This window comes from Elaeis guineensis, chromosome 3 (genome assembly GCF_000442705.2).
Source record: "Elaeis guineensis isolate ETL-2024a chromosome 3, EG11, whole genome shotgun sequence".
In the NCBI taxonomy this organism is placed as follows: Eukaryota; Viridiplantae; Streptophyta; class Magnoliopsida; order Arecales; family Arecaceae; genus Elaeis; species Elaeis guineensis.
In genome coordinates, this window is record NC_025995.2 from 114,787,562 (window position 1) to 114,809,281 (window position 21,720).

General features: G+C 37.9%; 1 protein-coding gene across 2 annotated transcripts; it reads left to right on the forward strand.

Moving 5' to 3' along the window:
• LOC105040732 (dihydrofolate synthetase) lies at positions 1-14,966 on the forward strand. 2 transcript variants are annotated; one of them, XM_073254530.1, is made up of 11 exons: positions 1-530; positions 792-1,078; positions 3,253-3,350; positions 6,596-6,746; positions 8,011-8,073; positions 8,279-8,440; positions 9,493-9,684; positions 9,851-9,950; positions 13,066-13,197; positions 13,273-13,404; positions 14,490-14,966. In XM_073254530.1, the coding sequence occupies exons 1-11, from the start codon at positions 278-280 to the stop codon at positions 14,849-14,851; spliced, it is 1,932 nt and encodes a 643-aa protein (XP_073110631.1). In that variant the 5' UTR covers positions 1-277; the 3' UTR covers positions 14,852-14,966. The 2 variants fall into 2 exon arrangements, with proteins under 2 accessions (XP_073110631.1, XP_073110632.1); XM_073254531.1 differs by having other exon boundaries at positions 392-530; positions 820-1,078.
• Positions 14,967-21,720: the final 6,754 nt, after the last annotated feature.

Sequence of the window (21,720 nt, forward strand, 5' to 3'; positions counted from 1 at the left end):
TTCTCCAATCGAGCCGTGCGTGGTTTGGCTGGACCCACCTTTCCATCTTCCTAACCGTTCCCCTCTCACCTCTAATTTCTTTGATTAACTTGAGGGCGGCGAGGCTGTCAGAAGTTTAGGCGATGGGGAGGACGTCGGCGACGCCGGATCCCCGGCTGGCAGAGGCGATGCCTTTGAAAGAGGCTCCCACGAGATGGTAGGGGTCGAATCTGCGGCTGGGAGGCGGGCTCCTGCGAAACCCGGCGAATAAAGCAGCCGGTTCGAAATGTAACGCTTAATGAGGAGGGAAAAAAAGCCGGCCGGTCTAATCTCATCCCAGTTGTCTAAACCCATTCTTGATTCTTACAAAACGGTATCCGCTGCTCAGAAACGCATCATGACCACTCTCCTCAGTTGTTATAAGCCTTTCCGCTTAAATCCCATCTGTCACCCTTCTCCATCCTTCCGGTCTCACTCTCACCACCTCCACTCGCCCCGTGGAATTTTGGAAAGAGAAGACGAACTAGAAGGCCATCAAGATAAAGTCAGAGGTCAGTGGCTATTTATTCTTCCTCTCTTCGATGGCCAATTTCGATCTTCTTTTTTTTTTTTTTGAAGATAATCTTTGTTTCGTTTTTCTTGGATATCTTTGATGTACCCCATTTTTCTAGAGTGAGTGTTCATTGGATGCCATTCAAATTTTATAATTATCCAAGAAAGCGGTTGTCCGATTTCTTGATCGGTTCAACCAGTATTGGTTTCTTTTTTCTTCAAGAACGTACCGACCTCGATGATAATTTTTTTCTATCTAGTGAAAAGAGGGATGCAATGCCTTGCCAGATCGATATTCCCGTTTTGCCATCTGAGGAATGGGACTGAGGTTTCAAGATTGATCCCAAGATTCTTGCAATCGAGGTTGCGGTCAGCCATGTCGGAGGATCCGGAGCTTGGCGATTTCTTGGATTACATGGAGAAGCTCAAGAATTATGAGCGATCGGGTGTGCCTATAGGAGCTGGAACGGACAGTGATGATGGTTTTGATCTTGGGAGGATGCGGCGGCTGCTGCAACGACTTGGAAATCCGCACACCCAATTTAAGGTGGGTAATAATTTTTGGGAACGAATGCCTTTTTGATTGATTTCTTTGTGTTGACTGCTGGCTCTTATTTTGTGTTAAATTTCATGGTTTTATAGAAGCAACACGAGGTGAAACCCATTACCTGAAAAGGGCAAGATTTCTTTGTATGCAACATTAAAAGTTATTTAAGGGCGAGAGTTTATGGATCATCTGCACATCAGTACCTTTTTGTTTTTAGCTATTTGCGGTCTATAACGTTGTTTATGTTAGTCTGGGGATTGGGAACGGGTATTGTCTTTACGCGTTTGCATGTTCGTTAGTGTATTTACTCGCAGGAGTTTGCTGATGAATTCTTGGTGGCCATAAGCTTTTATTTAGTTGCTGCAGCCACTCACTGCGCCTTCTTAGAACATCCAACCCATTCATGATCATCAACCACTCATATCGCAACACCTATTTTACTAAAAGCAGGATTAGTTGAATCATGAATACATGCTGTTTCACCTTCTTTTTCTTTAACAAGGAAAGCTATTTTGTTTACTGGGTCATTCTGTGTATTTTTATCATTGTTATTATTTCATAACTTTTAGTTTATATTTTATGAATTATCAGTCGGCCTTTCTGTATCGTAATGTTTTAATTTCCTTGTTTCCTTGCTCTTGCCTTGAGTCCACATCTCTGCCTGCTGTTGATGGAAGAAACTAAGAGCAATTTACATTGGTGCTTCCAAATCGATATAGATTTTCCTCGAATTCTCATAGTCATACTCGCTTCTGGACTTGCCATGCAAAGGCTGTGTTTATGTATAATGTGTTTATGATCATAACTACAACTAAAAGTCCTTACATCTTTTTATTTTGGTTACCTCTTATAATTTATCTGAACTTTAATTCTTTTCGATAGCCTTGTCTTTGGGTATAAAAACTTCTTCCAAGTTTTATTAGGCTTCCCATCTTTTTACAGGCTCTTCAGCACTTATCTTAACCCCTCTTCATCGAGCTTGTCTATCATGTATGATGCTAATTGTTGTTCAGTACTGATGTTTTCTGTTATTACTTCAAAGTTTTTGTTTAATAATTCACATTTAAGTCTTTCCTGACATTCTTTTTTTTTTTTTTCCTGATGCACATATCTCAGCTTCCTCATCTTTCCAATGCTAATTTGAATCTGTTTGAATCACATAACTTTCTATGTTAATTCAATCAGAAGAGAGCATACAAAGATATGTTTCTCAGATCTTAAGTTATATGTGTAGAGGGAAGAAAATTCCTCCAAGGACGTGCAAAGAGTTAGAAAGTGCTTTTGGTTGATTGTGGATATTTTAGTTTATCATTTTGTCAACCCCACAACACCCCCCTCCCCCCCTTCTTTCTCCTCCTCGTCCTCCTTTTATTCCCCTTTTCTCAAGTTCTTCCTTCTCTTTTAACCTGACATCTTGCAGTTCTATTGTATCTGTGGATTGCATTCACAAAGAAACCTTATCTGCCTTAGGGCAGGATTTCATGTCATATTTAATGACTTTATGTTAAAGAAATGCACTTTCTGGCATGTCTTGGCATTTCGAGGATGCCTGGTTGCACAAGAGGCTTATTGTATTCCTATCAGTATCATCAGTACTTCTAAATTTTAGAACTCAGCATGATGAACTGACCAAGCTGCAAGTCAAGTGTTTTTTTCCCCTGTTTTTTTATTAATGCCTTTTTTGCCTCCTTCCAATTGTCAGGCTAAACTAAAGTACTTGACCCTATCACAGGTCTGTCCAAATTGGCCATAGAACTATCAATTCAACAATTGGAATAAGGTTCTAGAGAACTAAGTTACCTTTCCTATAAGTTAGTTTCAATAGAAAATTCACATTTGGAATGTGCTGATTTTGATAGGATATGCCCAAGTAATGATGCTTCTGAGCACAACTGTTGATCTTTAGGTTGGAGAAGTAATATACAGGATTAAGTTGGAATATAGAAGCTAAATTAGGGACTGGTGGATCCCCTTTTTTCTAGATTTAGGCCCTATTGCCTTAATGTTGACCTAGGTTATTGACATGTTACTGTTCTGCCTCTCTCACCTCTCCCCCTTCTTCCCTTCCTATGCATGTTCATCTATAATTTTGCATGGGTTTGCGGCTGTTGGTCAACACTGTAGCCAAAAAATCAATTGTAATCAGAACCTCACTAGAGTGGCAACATCTGTAGGCTGTTCATATTGCTGGCACCAAGGGAAAAGGATCAACTGCAACATTTCTGTCCAATATCTTGCGAGAAGAAGGCTACCTGGTTGGCTGTTATACTAGGTATTTAATAACTTCCTCTCTATCTGACCATCAATTTCAGAAATCGCTTACTTTAAAAAGGCACGAGCTAAAGAGTAAGGCGGGCTGTATATCTTTCTCCATTTATTTGTCATTATGTATATTTATATATATTGACCGTGGATGTTTTGCCTATGAGGAAGTCGAGCTTGTCATTCTTTTCACTGTACCTTCTAATAAATAATTTTCGCATATGGGTGGTAAGTATTTTGTGCAAATTATGTTTCAAATGAATTGAATAGTATTACATTGACTGAACTCTTGAATGATGGAGGACAAATGAAGGTGTCATATTTTTCTCCTCCTCTTCTTCTTCTTCTTTTTATGTTCATAGAAATATATTTGTACCTAAAATAGATGTTGCAGGATGATTCATGCAATTTGCAAAGATGATCTTGACACTTCCAACCTTTCCTGTGGTTAATCATTTTTGACACCTACCATGTTCTAGAAATATCATTGAATTCATTTTTTGTCATACTATTTTTTGTCCTTACAAGTGTTAAAGAGCAGAATTTTTTAAAAGTTGGAGAGTGCAAACACTTTTAGATGCTTGAATGCGACATGTCACGGTATGTTGTGATATGCTCAACATTCCATGAAGGGAATGTCTTCTTTACTTCATGACAAGGTGTTGACACCTGGCATAGATTTTTGGGGTATCTGACAAGGGATGATGTGCTTTCAACTATTGTAAATGCCATGCAGTCAAGCTAAACTATCCAGACAATTCTATTGCTATGTCATTACATTTTTTTCATAGCCTTGCTTTGTGATATATGACAAGCAACACATATTTTGAAAAAAAAAACATTAATTTTTCAATTTATTGCATTGATTTGTTTATTTGTATGTGTAGAATTTCCCTTTTTCTATTTTTGAGGTTGAAGTGTTTACTTTGGGGACTTCCAAGTTTTAACAGTATTAACCTTTTGGACTGTAATCTCTCTTTTTTTTAAAAAAAATCTGATTAGTATAAGTCATCCATCCTTTTAGTAGCTTGGTGTTTTAGGTCATTCATCATCATTCTGACACATCTCAATTGAGCTTGGCCTCTCTGCCCTTTAAGGCTGTAGAGATCTTGGTTGTGCATGGTCATGCCAAATCATTTGGCTCTTCACCAGTTTTTCTTGGACCAGTACTACTGCTTTGCCCTTTCTTATGCATATTTGAACAATGTTCAGTTTTATTGCTTATTTACTTTGGAATCCTTATCTCTGTTAAGTCTATCCAATGTTTTAATCCATTGTAGTGTCTGGCATTTTGAACCATACAGGCTTGCCAACCATATGGCTTATGGATAAATTTCTCTTACTAATATGATGAACTTTAGAAATATATTTTCATTGTTATTACAATTTTGCCAACCATATGGCTTATGGATAAATTTCTCTTATTAATATGATGAACGCTAGCAATATATTTTCATTGTTATTACAATTTTACTACGTAATGGATCCAAGGTGATGAAAATTATCGAATGTAGGTGTTTCGCGGCCATAAATTCTGATTGTGATCTCCTTTTTAATTCTATTCCTATCAAAATTGCATCCAATGTACATCTTAGTTCTACTGCAAACTAATTTGATTCTTATACATACCGACTTTCTATTCATGCAACTTTGTTGAACTGTGGCTGCATTTTATTCTTAAATAACAAACTCTTAGACTGCTGTTAAATATTAAGGAAGTGTTAAGAAATAATAGTTGCATATGACCCATGATATGTTCTCTCTGTTACTGGTAAGCTTGTCTTTCCACAATCACTTATGCCACTGGGTTCGGCTATTTTGTGGATGCCCTTGACGATCTTAATAAACCCCTTTAAACACCTTGGTTATATAAATACCTTCTAAATTGCTCTTCATTGATTGCATGTTGTCTACAATCGATAAAAAATGCACAGATTGTCTAATGCCTTTTCTTGATGGTGGGAAGTTATGGTGCTCCTATGATTGTCCTTCTAAATAATTATTTTTAGATTACAAACGTTTGTGCACATTTTTTTCAAGGTGTTGCAAGTCCTCTAGTGGAAAATTAGTTACGAATCTAGACCCTTAAGTTACTCCCAATCCAAGTAAATTTTGACCTCACGAGTCCATGAATTGTCCCAAGGTGGACTTGAAATTATACAATTGTTATTATGATTTCTCGTGTTCATGGAGGTGTAAGATTGCATAAATCTCTGTCTTCCTAGATCTTAAGTTTACACATATATCTTACACTATAACTGTCCAAAATTCCAAATATGTTTCTTGGTATTGAAGTTTCACATCTGAGATTATAACTTTCCACTGACAGTCCTTTATGAAGTCCTAAGCTGCCCCTCATTTTTCTGTTGTCTCCCACTAAGTGATACAGGAATAATTAGATATCCACATCCTTATATTTCCAATACAAAATTTTGCTATTACTTAAGAATAATTTTGACTTGCTACTGGCTGAAGTTGATAACAGAAATGTTGAAATAGCAGAAATTAATTTTGTGCTGCACTTGTACTATCAGACTGGAGCTATGATAATAGTAAAGGTGGTCTTTACCAAGGTTTGCCATGCCATACCAAACTGGATGGTACAGGACAGACTGTACTGGTTTATTATCGGTCTGTGGAATAGGGGGCGTATCAACACTCGGCATGCCAAACTTGGCCCCGTTCCGATATAGTAACAGGTTGGCACTAGCACAGGGCCCGATACCGAGATAGCGAACCTTGAACTCTTTATTCTTTGTTTTGTTTAACTGATTAAGTTTTGTAGTTTCTTTGATGATTCGAAAGAATTGATTATGACTCAATCATAAACGTTGTCTCATATGTAATCAAGAGACAGTTTCAGATGCGCAATCTTAAGACACTAGTTTGATGGTGGATCAAGAGAAATCATTTGAGTTACCATTATATTAGTAGTTCAAAATTTCTTTACCTCAATACTCTGAGAGGTTATTTTGTGGATGTTTCAGTTATTTGGTTCTAGTAAGCTTTCAGTTTTGAGTTTTATAGTTACCCAAGAAAGAATCATGTCAACTTTCTATCTTCTAATTGTTTGTAATATTTTCCACTCGCTTCCATCAGGTGTGTGCTTCTAATATGGAAGGCATTGAAATATATATAGCTGACTTCGATTCGTCTATTCTGGCTCTTTCTAACCATTGCATTTCAGCACATATATCCTTTTAAATATGTTGTGTCAGAGTTGAGTTCAAAACCCTTTATCTTCCACCCATGCAGCCCACATCTCCTGACGATTCGAGAACGCATATCATTTGGAAGAAATGGAGATCCTGTTCCAGCTGAGGTATTGAAGAATGTCTTCCATCAGGTGAAGGGAATTCTTGATCAGTCAATAGAACTGGAAAATGGAGCTCTGACCCATTTTGAGGTATTGATTGGTTATTTATCCATAAAAGCAGTGTTATAATTGTCTTTCATCTTTATATGCATTTGTATCTGTTTACTCTAGCAATTAAGGTTATGATGTTTAAAGCTAAAACTTAGGAATCCAAAATGAATTGATAATAATGTACTGCTCCTCCTTCTCCATTTGATAGCAATAATATATTAAGGCACCACCTATCAAACAACAGTCCTGCAAAATGGCTTGTATTTTCTTGCAATTCATTTGCTGGTGTAATATGTCTATCCATGCAAGGCCTTCCAAGCCATGCTTACTACAACTTAATTTTAGGAAGTTTATATATATCAAATATGAAACATTATTATATGTCTTTTCATACAAGGATATTAATTATCTGTTGCATTGCTCAAGTTACAAACATAAAATGTGATACTTCTACTCTGCTAAACAATGGTAAAATGAGAATGTTATACTGTTCGCATCCATGATCTGCTACTGTTGATCGAGTGATATAAAATGATCCAAATGATTGTGGCTTCGCTACCGTACTAGCTCTTTTGGATAACAAGGTGAATGTTCTTTTCATGTTCCCGCCATAAACTGTCAGTAGTCATAGTTTTCCAATGATCGAAACATGTCAGATTAGTGGGTTTATTTCAATACGGCCTCCCGTAGATGCCAATGTACTAGTGGGGGTTTTTTTATCAACCTAAAAAATAAGTGGATTCTAGTTCTTTGTTTTTGGTGGAAAAGTGGATTCTAGTTCTTAGGAAGGTTTCTTGCAACACCTTCATGTAGACACACTATGGGTGAAGAATCTAACTGTTGAAATTGTTGCATTGGGCTCTCACTTTGTGTTCTTCAATTGGAGAACTTAATCTGTTGTTGGGCCTTATGCAAAACATGGTTACCTAGGGCATATTTATTGATAATTGAGCAGTCATCTTTCTTTGGTAAGTTGCCTTTACTAGAGCATAAATTTGTAAATTTTGGTTGATCTTACTCTATAACCTCAAAACACATTAACGTCCATTTCCAAGTATACAAATATATCTTTCATTTTTGAGGGTGAGGTAGCATGAGGATATGATATTTGGTTGGGGTGAAGGTGAAAATGGCTATGGTGTCAAAATGGGATTTGTCCAACTTGCACATGTCTTCCTATTTTCATACGAGACCTTGCTTCATCTTTATCTTTTAAAATGTGCTATTTTGTTGTGTCCTATGCCCAATTTTCTTTCTTTTCGATGATTACTTCCTCCAAGTTTTACCAAGAATTCTTGTGTAGGTGTTCACTGCTCTGGCATTTTTCCTATTCTCTCAAGCAAAGGTTGACATCGCTATTATTGAAGTAAGTAACTGTTTGCTCATTAACCACAGAATTTTTGCACTACTGTTTAACCTAACGCTATGATTTCTGTCAAGCATGACAGTCTGTGTCATTGTTACCGCATCTTGTATTTATCTAATCTGTTTATTCCCTTCAATGAATTAAGCATGGAATTGCGATTTATTGCAATTGTCATGGTTTCTGTAACCTCATTTCTTTATAACAGGCAGGCCTTGGGGGAGCTAGGGATGCAACAAATGTCATATGCAACACTGAACTTTCTGCAGCAGTTATAACATCAATAGGTGAGGAACACTTGGCCGCATTGGGCGGTTCCTTGGAAAGCATTGCGATGGCAAAATCAGGAATTATCAAGCATGGGTGCCCAGTTGTGTAATTCTCACTTCTCAGTCTGTTAGTATTCACCAAACATTTTTGGACTATAAGGTTATGGCTCATTGATAGTTCATTATTTACACTTCACATTGCCATAATTAGTGAGATCTAACCCTTCAGTTTAAGTTGACATAATGAGGCCTGTTTCTCTCTTCGTTCTTGTATGGTCACACCCTCTGTCATAGCACCCTCGCACAAATGAAAACATAGACTCATTTCTTGTTTGTGTATCCTTGTTGATAGGTTGCCAGTATATCATTGATAAACTAAGTGTGGCAATTTCTGACCCAGAGCCGCCAACCTGCCCAAGCTTGCCTGAAATAACAGGCTTGGATGAGTCCTATATATATATATATAACAGATTATGTTGGTTAGCCAAGAGCAATGTGTTACAAATGGGTTTAGCTTGAGTTTGGGTCCTTTGCCCAATGGGCCACCACGGGTTGGTCAAACCCCTAAAATCCAGTTTTAGTTCCATTGTAGTGGTATGGTTGTTTTCTGTCATCATGCCCTTTCGACATAAATTTTGCCATATTGATGATTGTTTTATGCTTCTGTTCTGCGACTCCATTCAGCTTTGGAGTGCAAAGGGCTGGATTCCATTTTGTTTTTGAAAGTTCTGTCAGTAGAACTCACCTCCATGATCAGATCTTTAACATCAAATATAGCAAACCAGTTTCCATCTCAACCATTTCTTTGAACAATGAATATATGGCAACTTTTAAGATTTCAACTTCCTGAAAAAAGGGTAAATCCTCCTGATATGTGTGAACCATGAAGATAATCTTTCTCAACTATTTTATGCATATATTTGTAAATTGTTCCTTGTTATGGCAATAAGATATCATGCTTATATGAAAAATAATGATAATAATAATAAAGAATGAAAAACTTGAACCTGTTCATATTTTACATGTCACTCGTATTCTGTTTGATGTATTTCCTACTTGCATATACTTTTTGTCATTTTTCCTGCTTAGATATACTTTTGTGCTTGCATGTTAAATTGTTGTTATGACTCTGTCCAATGTTTAAATTGTTCAGGTGGTCATTGGTGGCCCGTTTGAACCACATATTGAACATATTATTCGGGATAGAGCTTCTTTGATGAAGTCCCCAGTTATATCATCATGTGATCCAGGAATCCGGAGTGTTTTAAAGTTCTCTGGAAGAGTAAATGGAAACTCTTATCAAATTTGTGATATATTCATCAAAGTTCAGAAAGATTTGCAATTGGTACAGACTGGAAAAACTTTCTTCTTTTCTGACTTGTATTATTTAGTTTATTTAGGAAGGTTAATTATTATTCTGTTTGCTGTTATCTATTAAGAAGAATGGAATGTTTCTTCAGAAATGTTGCTCAGTTGTCATTTATCTGAAAGTGGTCTCAATTTTTCTGCAGTCTATTGACTTACCTAATTTAAAACTCCTAATGCTTGGAAATCACCAACTTCGAAATGCAGTTACAGCCACTTGTACAGCACTCTGCCTCCATGGTCAAGGTAAGTAGACCATTTCATCATCTTCCTCATCTTTGAGAGGTTGCAAGACAGAGAAAAGAAATATTAATTCTGTCTTTTCCATATATGATATCCAATGACCAGCTATTATCTAATCCATACCCAAAGAAATTCAAGCTGTTTTTGTCTGAAGAAAACATTGCCAGTCATTCAGTATTAACAACACGAACATAATCATGACAAGTGGCATGATTTGCTGTGACCAGATATAGAATATTTATGAGTTTTGCTTCCTTTGTCTTTCCTTCAATATATCCTAGTCTAGAAGTCTAGAGGATAAGAGAAGGTTTGAAGTATAGTGATTTTACGGCTGAATGAAGGTTCATTTAGTTTGGTTCATTTTTTTTATAAATTGGGCAGTTGGTCTTTTGATCTCTCAATCTACATCACACTTTCATGTAGAACACACACAAATCCCTCTTTTTTTTGATGAACTCTTTGCAGGCTTTATGAATGTACTTCCATGAATTGTTTCTATTCAATGCCACGTGCTGCATCATGTTGGAGCAAGTCCTTCTTTATTCATTCTCAACTTTCATCAAGTCTTTATGCACGTTCTGTCACCTTTCTATCTATATTTCACCTCCGATACTAGGACCCTTTTAAGCATTCGTTGCTCTTGAAGGTGGCAATTTCAATTTTATTGCTAAAAACAAGCATGGGAGAGGACTTTAGGCTTCTATTTTTGCTTGCTATGTCTAGCATGATCTGATCACCAGGTTGTTGCATTTGGATGGTTCAAGTATAATATTGGAAATGCTTACCACTATGATGCCTTTGTAACCACTCATTGGCACGTAACCCAGTCCCCACCATGACTTGTAGATAAAGGGGATGAAAATTATGGTTCCTTCATTGTCATTTCAAGTTTACAATTTGGGATTACAAGTATAGGGTCAAGCATGTGCTTTCAGGACTAGTAGACAGAAGGGGATGAGGTAGCATCACTAAAGCTATGGATATAGATAGGTCAGAGATTCACATTCAAGGTCCTAGATTTTAAGGATTTGTTGATGAATAATTGCTTGTCCAGTGGTTTTTCATTTCTTTACATCTTATTGGTGCTTTGAGCTGTAGTCAGGTTGCTTCAAGTTGGGAAAGCAATGGAAATTGCTACTTATCAAATTATCAATTATACATGATATTTCTACTACAATAACAAAAGCAAGCCTGGTATACTGTTGTTGATAAAATAAGGAAAAAATGAAAACAGAACACCATACAAAAGAAAATAGTAAGAAAATGAAACAAATAAGTTCTCATTTTCCCAAAATAGAGAACAAGTGGAAATTTCATTTAATAGCTGGAATAGCTATGGAAGAATCATTATGTAGCACATCTAGACAGATAACGACGAAAATGAACTCAATTTTATATAAATCACAAATCTTAACTTCAGCTGCTGACTAGAAATAACAAATTGTTTTTCCTCAAACAAAAGTGAATGTCAAATTGTTTCAGAAGACTGCAGAGAAGAATCACCAAGAAAAGGCAAAGCAGCTAACCAAATTTCTGAATGATTACATTCCTAACAAATAAATGTTTCCCTGTCAACACTATCACAACAATGCAACAAAAAGATAACCTGATCCAATCACATCTTGAAGGGCTACTTGCAGCACTGGCAGTTCAAGCAGGTCCGATGAGATCTTCTGAAGGGTCCCTTCTTTGGACAATATGGTGGAAGCTGGGATTGATTGAGAAAGATATCAGGCAGCCAAAGGAGCAAATAATCCTAGCTTTTTGGGATAACGAATACCTTTTCCAAGGTGGTTTATCTTATCTCTAAAATCTAGGGCTTAGCTCCTCCAACTACGCCAATCTCCTTCCACCACTGGGCATCCAAATACGTCCTTAAACTCCAAATCCAACTCAAACTGGAAAAAAATCCATAATAAAGATTCGTCCATCATCAATTAGAAGAGCAGAAAAAATTATCGAAATCCATCAGTGTGAAAATGTGAAAGAGAAGTATATTCTTGAATCTCGAAAAATCAATTTGACTCTCAAAAGAAAAGGTAATGAAAAAGGTTGCAATCTAGGGGTTCTTTTTTCCCCTAATTAACTTCACGATCATCTGACTGGATTGATGGAGCCTGGGATCCATAGGGTTGGACACTGAGTCATGTGAGTCCCATCCATTTGTGCTGAGCTGGGTGAGTCCTTGATAGAAATGTGTGGTCCCAGATTCATAAGCAAGCACCCACTTGGTGGGCTGTTTAGGCAGGCACCTCCAAGAACTATTATGAGTTCCAATGACGATAGAACTTCTCATCTGACTTGAAGTCCTATTCAAGTGTTTGATAATCACAACTGGAACACTCATAAAATTATGGTTACTCTAGCCACAATTTGTTAGATACATTTCTCAAAAAGAATGAGTAATTCTTTATGCACCGCATGCGGTGCAGTAAAAATGCACCGCCCCATCTTATTGGGCCACGTAGTCCTCACTTTCCATCGCGCATTTAATATCTGCAGCTTTACTTTTTCGTTTGAAATTTTGAATGACGAGAATACCCTTCCTCTTGTGAAAAAATTGTGACATTCCGTGGCTATAGTATGACATCTTACGGTCAAATTATAACTTTCTGTACAACAGCAAGTCATAATTTAACCACAGAATGTCATAAGAGGGGCATTTTCGTGATTTAAAAATTTCATAAATTTTCAATGATGAAAATGTCCTTCCCTCTTTATGACTTCTGAAGAAAAATTATGACTTCCTGTTGTATAGGAAGTCATAATTTGGCTGTAGGATGTCATACTATAGTCACGGGATGTCATAATTTTTTCATAAGAGGAAGCATATTTTCGTCATTCAAAATTTCAAACGAAAAAGTAAAGCTGCAGGCATTAAATGCGCGTTTAAAAGCGGGGGTTACGTGGCCCAATGAGATGGGGCGGTGCATTTTCACTGCACCGCATGCGGTGCACAAAGAATTTCTCCAAAAAGAATTGGTACTCCCAGCCACCCAAATATTTATGTATCTACTATATTGATGTTCTATATCTTCTCATCATGCTCAACTTTTCTGTTGACGGCATCTCACTACAATTTCTTGTCATTGTCCTGATGGACTTCTGAAAACACCAGAGTGGGCAATATCAGATGAGTCTATTCGAGCTGGTTTAGAGCGAACACAATTGCTTGGGAGAAGCCAGTTTCTAACACAGGATGAAGCTTCAGCAATTGGGCTCTCTGGAACATCCATACTCATTGATGGAGGTTGTCTTGATGCTTTAATTGTGCACTTTTTTTTTGTTACATTAGAATCTATTGACATTTTGAAAAATATACCAGCCCATACTGAAGCATCTGCTAAAGGGTTAGCAGATGTCATACGGATGATGCATCCAGAAGGGGCAGTGGCTCTCGTGGTGGCAATGGCTAGCGATAAAGATCATTTGGCATTTGCAAAACAACTTCTTTCAGGTGCTGTGACTATCTATACAAAATTTTCAATGTCTTTACTGATTTTTTCTTAAGATAACTGGAAGAAATTCAGGAATTCTTCTGGTATGCTGTGCAATCTTATATTATTCATGGTACATTTTATTGAAGTTTGTCTGCTGTTTTCATGCAATGTTGTTTTTTTTTTTTTTTTTTAATTCATTCTCTTTTAATCCATATTCAGCTTTTTTTTGTGTGTGTGTGTGCGCGTGCGCACGTGTGCGTTAGGGTAAACATAGAGCTTTCGACCATCTAGGATTAGTTTCATGGGTCTATGTATTATTTTCTTTTCTAGTTTTCCTTCTCTATAGCTGCTTTTCTTTTGCCTTTGCCATGAAACCCAAGGATTTTACTGTTCTACTCTGCCTTCGCATGCATGCATTTTAAACTAAGATATAAACGGCACTTCCTTGCTGATAACGCATTGCAATTTCAATTTTATCCTTTGTACAAGTAGTGCTCCACCAAGTAATCAATAGACATGGCAATTTTAGCCAACCCGAATGGAACCCGGGGTGGGTATGGGTTTTAGAAAAAAATATTCAAAGTGGGTTCGAATCAGATACGAGTAATGGTATGTTCCGATCCGAAACCGATTCGATATAATATTAATATATATCCTCATTTCAAAATTATAATGATTTTATATTGTTTACATGTATCCGATTTGATCCGATCCAATCAATCTCTTTTATCTATCCGATTCGACCTGACCTACATCTCTATTTGACTAGATCCGATCCGATCTGACACGGGTATGGGGTGGGTATGGGTATGGGATTTTTATTTGCAGGACGGGCACGGGTATGAGCCGACCCAATTTACATCCGATCCATTGCCATCCTTAGTGATTAACTGACAGCATATTCACACAAGTGAATTACCGAACCTCTCATCTTTTAGATTTAACAACAGTAGAGCTTGGGAAAAAAAATGAATGCATTTGGACAAATTATAATTGAATTGGTTGCATCTCTCTTAGGATAATCAGAATGACAGGTCAACATGAATTTCTTTTTTGGTGGGGGATCATGCATGCTTTATCTTTTCTTTGTTTTTTGGGACAGGTCCAAGGCCAGAGGTTGTGCTGTTGACTGAGGTGACCATTGCAGGGGGGAAATCTCGCATTGCTTCAGCTTCAACGTTAAAGGATGTCTGGATTAGAGCTGCATTAGATTTAGGAATTGATTTCATGGATAGCGGGTTGATTGACCATGGGAAGACTCTTGAGGATCATAAAAGTGAATCACGAGGATCATCAGATCACAGCCCAGCAATGTTGGTTGTGTGCCATATTGGATCTGTAGGTGATTCAATTAAGGCTGCATCTCAGCTGCTCCAGTCCAGGATAGATGATAAGCCCAGTGTTGTTGTTGCTACTGGTTCCCTGCATGTTGTTTCATCCGTCTTAGCAGCTGTGCACCACTAGTTAGTTTCTCATACGTGTGTAATACCCCCTTTGTACACCTGACCAGCTTTTGCAAACCTAGTCTTGATTATTGGAATGGTAAACATGGAGAGTTATTGATCTTTTTTGATCAAAACATGGCCGAGCCAACTCCACATGCGTTCAGAAAAGATCATTCCGGGTGTGTGATGGTGATTCACATATTGTGGATATTTCAAGACTTGCAACCTGTCCAAGGAAATAACCGGGTCCAAAATTCTTTGGACTACAGACAATTCATGACCGAGTCAAGAAGCTTCTCCAAGCAGAGAAGGGGTTACCCTGATTCACGGTACTGATTGAGCTATATTTTAATCTCGTTTTTGCTTTACGGACTTGCAAGGTGTCTTTGGATTCCATGTATAATTTTTTTTTTTCCCAAGTTAACGTATTTGGATTTTCAACTTTTGGATGAAACAGAGTCGACTGAATGGGCTGAGCTGATTCTGGTTTTGGAGCTTTGCCCCTTCTAACAACCATTGGAGAAGCCGATGTATTTTACGTCCCTGGGTATGTGTATGGTTTCTAGAGGTGGTGGCCTTCTGATATGAGTACTGACTTTCGCTGTAACTCCGCCGAGCACGCATCATCTCACCCTAGGCAGTCTCGAGGCCTTAGCGTTTTGCAGAATGGACGTAGGGTACTGTTTCCTGTACTTGAACGCAAGCTTTTGAGGGAGGAGTAAAGATGGCATTGTGGCCCCAAAGTAACGTCCATGCTTCCATGCGTTATAACTCTTTGAATAGATAGGTGCAGGAAATAAATGGAGGGTATAAGAAGATGCATTTAATATGCATCGCATCTCGTGATAGTTTGGATTCTATTGTAAAAACTAAATTGCCTTCTGGAGGTTTTTTTTGGCAGAAAGCTGTATTATGACAACCATGTCGTTCTCGAGTTTTTAAATGATTGCAGCGCATACGGCAAAATGGTAATCGAAGAAAATAGGGCCAAGTCTGTTTAACAGAAATGAATTTATTTTGAAATTTTGGTAGAATAGGCTTTATCGTTTAGGCCCACTGGCCCACTTACACCACTCTACAGTGTAAGTTCATGTGTTGTTGTTTTTTTTCTTTTGAAAAAATATCTATAGGTACATCGATTGATTTGGATTTTTAAGTTTCTCGATTTTTTAAGTGGAATAAATTTTTTTTGAATTATATAAGAAGTTATTTTTAGATCCTTGTCAGCCACTCAAGTCACTGGCTGTTGTTTAAGTCCAAATAAATAATAAGTGTCTTTGGATGGTTTTAGATAATTGGTTACACAGATTTATATTTAGGTTACATAGATATATCCTTTGGTTATACGATCATTTGGTCTGGTTATCTAATTTTTATTTTTGATTACACATAATAAATTTTTGATTATATGGATACATGGTTTGGTTACAAAATTTAATCTTTTCCTCCAAAACTATCCAAGAGCATTTTTATCATTTTTGTGGACTTAAACGATAGCAGATGATTTGAGTGGATGGCAAGGATTTAAAAATAATTTTTTATATAATTTATAAAGATTTTATTCCACTTGAGAGGTGTACAAATCAATTGGGAGATCTATAGATATTTTTTTTTCTTTTTTTTTCTTGGGTTTCGAGAGAGGGGCAGAAATCGGAAACTTCGTATGTACGATAATAAACAGTATGAGACAGTCAAAAAAAAAAAAAAAGAAAGATAATGAACAGTCTAATGTAAGGGTCCAAAAGAATCCGGGATGCAAAGAAAACCAAGACAAAAAGAAGAAAGATGAGATACAAGAGGTAAAGCCAAAACATACAACAACTTGAGGTGAAATGGTGCTGTAACATATATGCTTCCTAGAACCTAAAACAGAAAGATATAAGAAAAGGGTGCAGCTGTAGAAAGTAAAGTGAACATATAAGGTAGAAATAAGCAAGATAATTGATGAATAGGGAGGAAATCAGCAGCCAGAAACATAGAGACCATGTGAGTATATAGGAATCCATCTAGGGAGCTGAACATGAAGATCCATCTGAAAATAAAGACCATCTGAACAGGTAGGAAGCCATCTGAAATTACAGGAGCATAGAGAAATGTAGCTCAACATGAAAATCATTCTGAACAAGTAGAGGCATGTAGAAGCCCACAACAAATACTCCTGGATGGTGGCTGCAACTTCATCAACAAAGACAACATCATATTAAGAAGACAAGAAGCAAGACACAAGTGGTAGTTGTCCAAAAGAGCAGCAATCCGCTAACAAGAGAATAGCAACCAGACTGAGCCTGAATATATAGAAATCCATCTGAACGTATAGAAATATATCTGAAGATAAAGAGGCATACTGAAAGCCACCGGAATGTATAGAAACATGTAGAAAAGCATGTGAATACGTAGCTTGGGTTTTCAGATGTAGAAGTGAGAAATATCCCTCGTGTATTCTGCAACCGAACTCTATATTGAGGCTTGGGTTTTCACATGCAGATTGCATGGTGCTTTGGTTAAAGTAATGGCAGCTAGCTTAAATTCTTTGGTTGCATCTATAACTTGTTACAATTGGTTTATTATGTTTGTTTAACTACATGCAACGTGCCTGTCACTATTGCGATCTCTCATTGGCTCTGGCTCATCCTACAGCCATTTTGTAGCCACGTTAGCTAGCCTTATTTTTATGAAATCAAATAGAGGGAATTTCTTGCTTGATATAAATATTATGATTAGACAACCAGGTATGACCGAAGAGGTCCTTAGATGTCTATTTTTCAATTTTCAATTTACTAGCCGAGAAAAGAGTGAGTTGCATCGAGCAATTTATGTGATCAAGCATAAGCAACCGAACAGACCCTTAAATGAAATTTAACTTTGATAAGTCTTATCTACTTCCTCCTTTAACCCTCAAAAAAAAAAAAAAAAAGTTGTCTTAAAATACGACTTTAGTCAACTGTCTGTAAGACCTAAATGTGATCCATACCCATTCTTTTGACATTTCAATCAACATATTTATCATTTTTTCCTCCAAAGGAAAATATTTTGGCTATTCATTGCTTATGGTGACAAATTCTGACAAGGGAAATGCTCTTATTAGAAGTTTAGAACATTGTCGTCTATTTATATGCATGTAAGGCTGGGGGTAGAAGTTGTGAGCAAGAAGTGCGTGGATCATGCCTGGCCACGTCCTTGTAATAGCCACTTCCCTTGAGAGGGTGCAGGACAAGAAGTTAAAAAACTTATTTTGTTAATGTTGGTGCAGAATTTTATCGATGTTGGAGAGACTGGAGTCGAGGAGATCACGACCGTCGTCGGAATCTGTAAGGAAAATTTAAATCGGAGTTGGAGGTGCTCTGATAAGACCCTTCGACGCTCAAGTCAGTACTCTCCTTCAACAAAAATGGAGCACTCGAATAGGATTTTAACAGAGTTTAGAGATAGTGCTTAGAGCTTAGAGGAGAACGTATTTTAGGGGTCTCTTTTATAAATGGAAGAGCGTAACCGATTGACAGCGACGTCCGTAACTGTCTGGTAGTGGGCCATTCGGGGCCACGTGGAATTTGTTATGGAGAGTAGTGGTGTCCGTTTTCGCGACTTGCCGGAGAGTGGGGGGGCCACGTAGAGTTTGTTACAGAGAGTGGAGTGGTGTCCGTTGTCACGACTTGCCGGAGAGTTCGGGCTGGACGGCTGAAGCTCGGTTGGGACGTCTGGTGGAGCAGAATAGCTCTCTGTCTCAGCAACCTAAGAGAAGTTCGGATGTTTCCGAGGTTGCTGACGGATTAACTATTGTTGGGTGCCTTAAACGTTGATGCTGCAGACGGAAGTTATCTGCTGTAGAAGTTCGGACGGAAACTTTCTGTTGAAGAAATCCGGCTGGAGTCCGATTGCTAGAGAAGTCCGTTTGAAATTTGTCTGATGTAGAAGCTTGTCTGAAGACTGTCCGCTGGAGAGGTCCGGTTGCATGAGGAATCCGACAGAAGATCGACCGATAGCAAAATTCGGAAAGCGCTATAGAAGGTTGACCGATAGAAAAGTCCGGAAGGCGTTGTGGAAGTTCGTCCGCTGGAGGACATTGTGGAAGGTCGACCGCTGGAGGGGTCTGGAGAAAATTTGTCCGTTGGAGGGGTCTAGTTGACACTATTTGTAACAACCCAGATTTAAAAAAAAAATAATAAATAAAAAACAGAGGAGGAAGACTCCTAGCCGGAGTCTTCTTCCTTCCCGTCTCCGGCAAAATCGGATCGATAGAGTCCGATTAGGAGTAGGAAATCACCTCTATAAAACCCCCTTCCCTCCCTTATGTCTCTGCAATTGGTTTTGGAGAGATTTTTTTTAGAAATTGAGGGATTCTTCCAAGAGGATCCGCGGGTTCTTGATGGGAAAAAGGGGTTCGCCGGAGCTTTTCTCAACCGCCGGAGCAAGGTAAGCCCCTCCCCTTCTTCCTCTCCCTCTTTCCTTTCTCCCCTGGCCCAAAGCCTCGCTGTCGGCCATCGTCTTCGCCGGAAAATCCATGAACAAGAAATCCCCTGTTTTCCGATCTCTTTTTGATTTTTGCCGGCCGAACCTTGCCGCCGGCCGTCCATTGCTCACCGCCGCCTCCACCTGTTGCCGGATCTCCGGCCAAGCCGTCGGAGCCCGAGCCACCGAGGGGGGGACCTCACGGTCCTCCCCTGTTTCAGCCAAGGGAGGCCGCGGGAAGAAAAGAAGAAAGGAAGAAGAAGAAGAAAAGAAAAAGAAAAGAAAAAGGAAAAAGAAAAAGAAAAGAAAAAGGAAAAAGAAAAAGAAAAGAAAAAAAAAAGGAAAAAGAGAAAGAGAAAAATAAAAATAAAAATAAAATAAAATAAAATAAAAAAGAAGAAGAAGGAGAGAATTTTCCTCTCTCTCCTTTCTTTCTTCTTTCTCTCTCTTTTCTCTCTCCTCTCTCTACCTTCTCTCTCTACATTTTCTCTCTCTAGATTCTCTCTCTAGACTTTTCTCTCTCTTTACGGATTTTGTCTCTCTAGGATCTTTTCTTCCTCTCTGATTGCATCATGAACCCTAGAATAAACTTGAAGATGAAAATAAGATGATTTGAGATTGCTCCGAAATTCGTGCGGTAGATCTGATTCCAGTCCGATTCTATTCAAAATTTGTAACACTTGATTCATATTGAGTCATCCTGATAGGACCTCTGATGATCTCGATCATGAGTGCCTCATCGAAAGGATACGAAAGTTTCTCTCTCCACTTTCTCTCTCCACTTTCTCTCTCTAGAATTTTCTCTCTCTTCATGGATTTTTTCTCTCTAGAAGTCTTATGGATCAGTGGAGGATCCAGATACTTAGGTAAATCCTAATTTTGGTTAATCCTAAGAGAGATCCTAGATTTGTGTTATCAGGTCGATTATCGGTAATTTTCTCCATATGTGATTTTTATATTGATCAGGGTTACGAAGAGATGATCATCTGCAAATGATATCGAGTGGAATATTTTGTTAAAGAATTCATAAATCAAAGAAGAACATTGATTTCTGTGTTTGGATCAGTCACCGGTAAAGGTAAGAATCCCTGTACATGATCACTATTATATATATGCTATTTTACTGTTGGTCTTGCATTATTGGTTTTGCATCGTCGGATTTGAGATTGATGAAATTATTATATCTGAGATACTGTTATTGGATTTTGAGCATGAGTATGTTATGTTAATATATATGTATCAGAGATTGATGGCATGATTATATGGATATGACATATCTGAATTGATCATAATGCAAGACAGAATTGATTGATGAATACAACACATAATGATTAAATGAAAAGAAAGAGATATATGGTATGGACTAGCCTTGTCATGTGGAACAGCCGGCCAGGAGCTTATGCCTGGGACAGCCCGTCAGGAGCTTATGCCTGGGACAGCCCCCACTGGCTTACAGGTGGATCAGCCGGCCAGGAGCTCATGCCTGGGACAGCCCGCCAGGAGCTTATGCCTGGGACAGCCTCTCACGGGCTTTGGTACGTGGGACAGCCGGCCAGGAGCTCATCCTGGGACAGTCTTGAAAGACTTTTTAAGTGGATTCGATCCGGATGATAACTGAGGTATAGACTTGGATAGTCCAGAGCCAGAAAGAAAATGTTAAAATCATATGATTATGAAAGGAGAAATGAAAGATAAGATATGAAACAATTGTTGAACAAAAGTGTTTCACCGGTTAACATATGATGATGCATCTATTTTGACAAGACAGAAAATTTATGAATGTTTGCATTATTCTGGACATTGAACATGAGATTTTATATTTTAATGCTTATCCTTATTTTCAGACTATATTACTATATCAGTGTGATATGGGAATTCTTACTGGGCTGTAAAGCTCACACCCCTTCATCTTTCTTTTTTCTTCTCAGAGTTACAGGATGACTTAGATTGGCTATGGCTTGGATTTACGGGTGAGCAGAAGGATAAATAGAGTGTCATAGTATCTGATCAGAGAATTGAAGGAATGTTAATTGTTATTATGCAAGTTTTATGAATTACTGTTGAAATTAAATATTATGGTTGATAAGATTGTAATGATTTAATTTGGCCTTGCATATTCTTTAGGGCTTGCTCTAAGGAGTGTGCGGCCATCACGTATCCGACCCGGGTGTTGGGTTCGGAGCGTGACAGAATGGTATCAGAGCATAGGTTAGGATCGTTAGAGATTATGATATAAGTGATTAGAATATTATAGAGTGATATTAGAGCTTAGGTTATGATCATTGGAGATTACGATATAAATGATTAGGATGTGATAGAGTAATATCAAAGCTTAGGTTTAAGATCATTAGAGATTATGAAGAGATATTAAAACTTTATGTAAGATTAGTAGGATGTGACAGAGTGGCATTTGAGCTTAGAGCTTAGGTTACGTTTATTCGA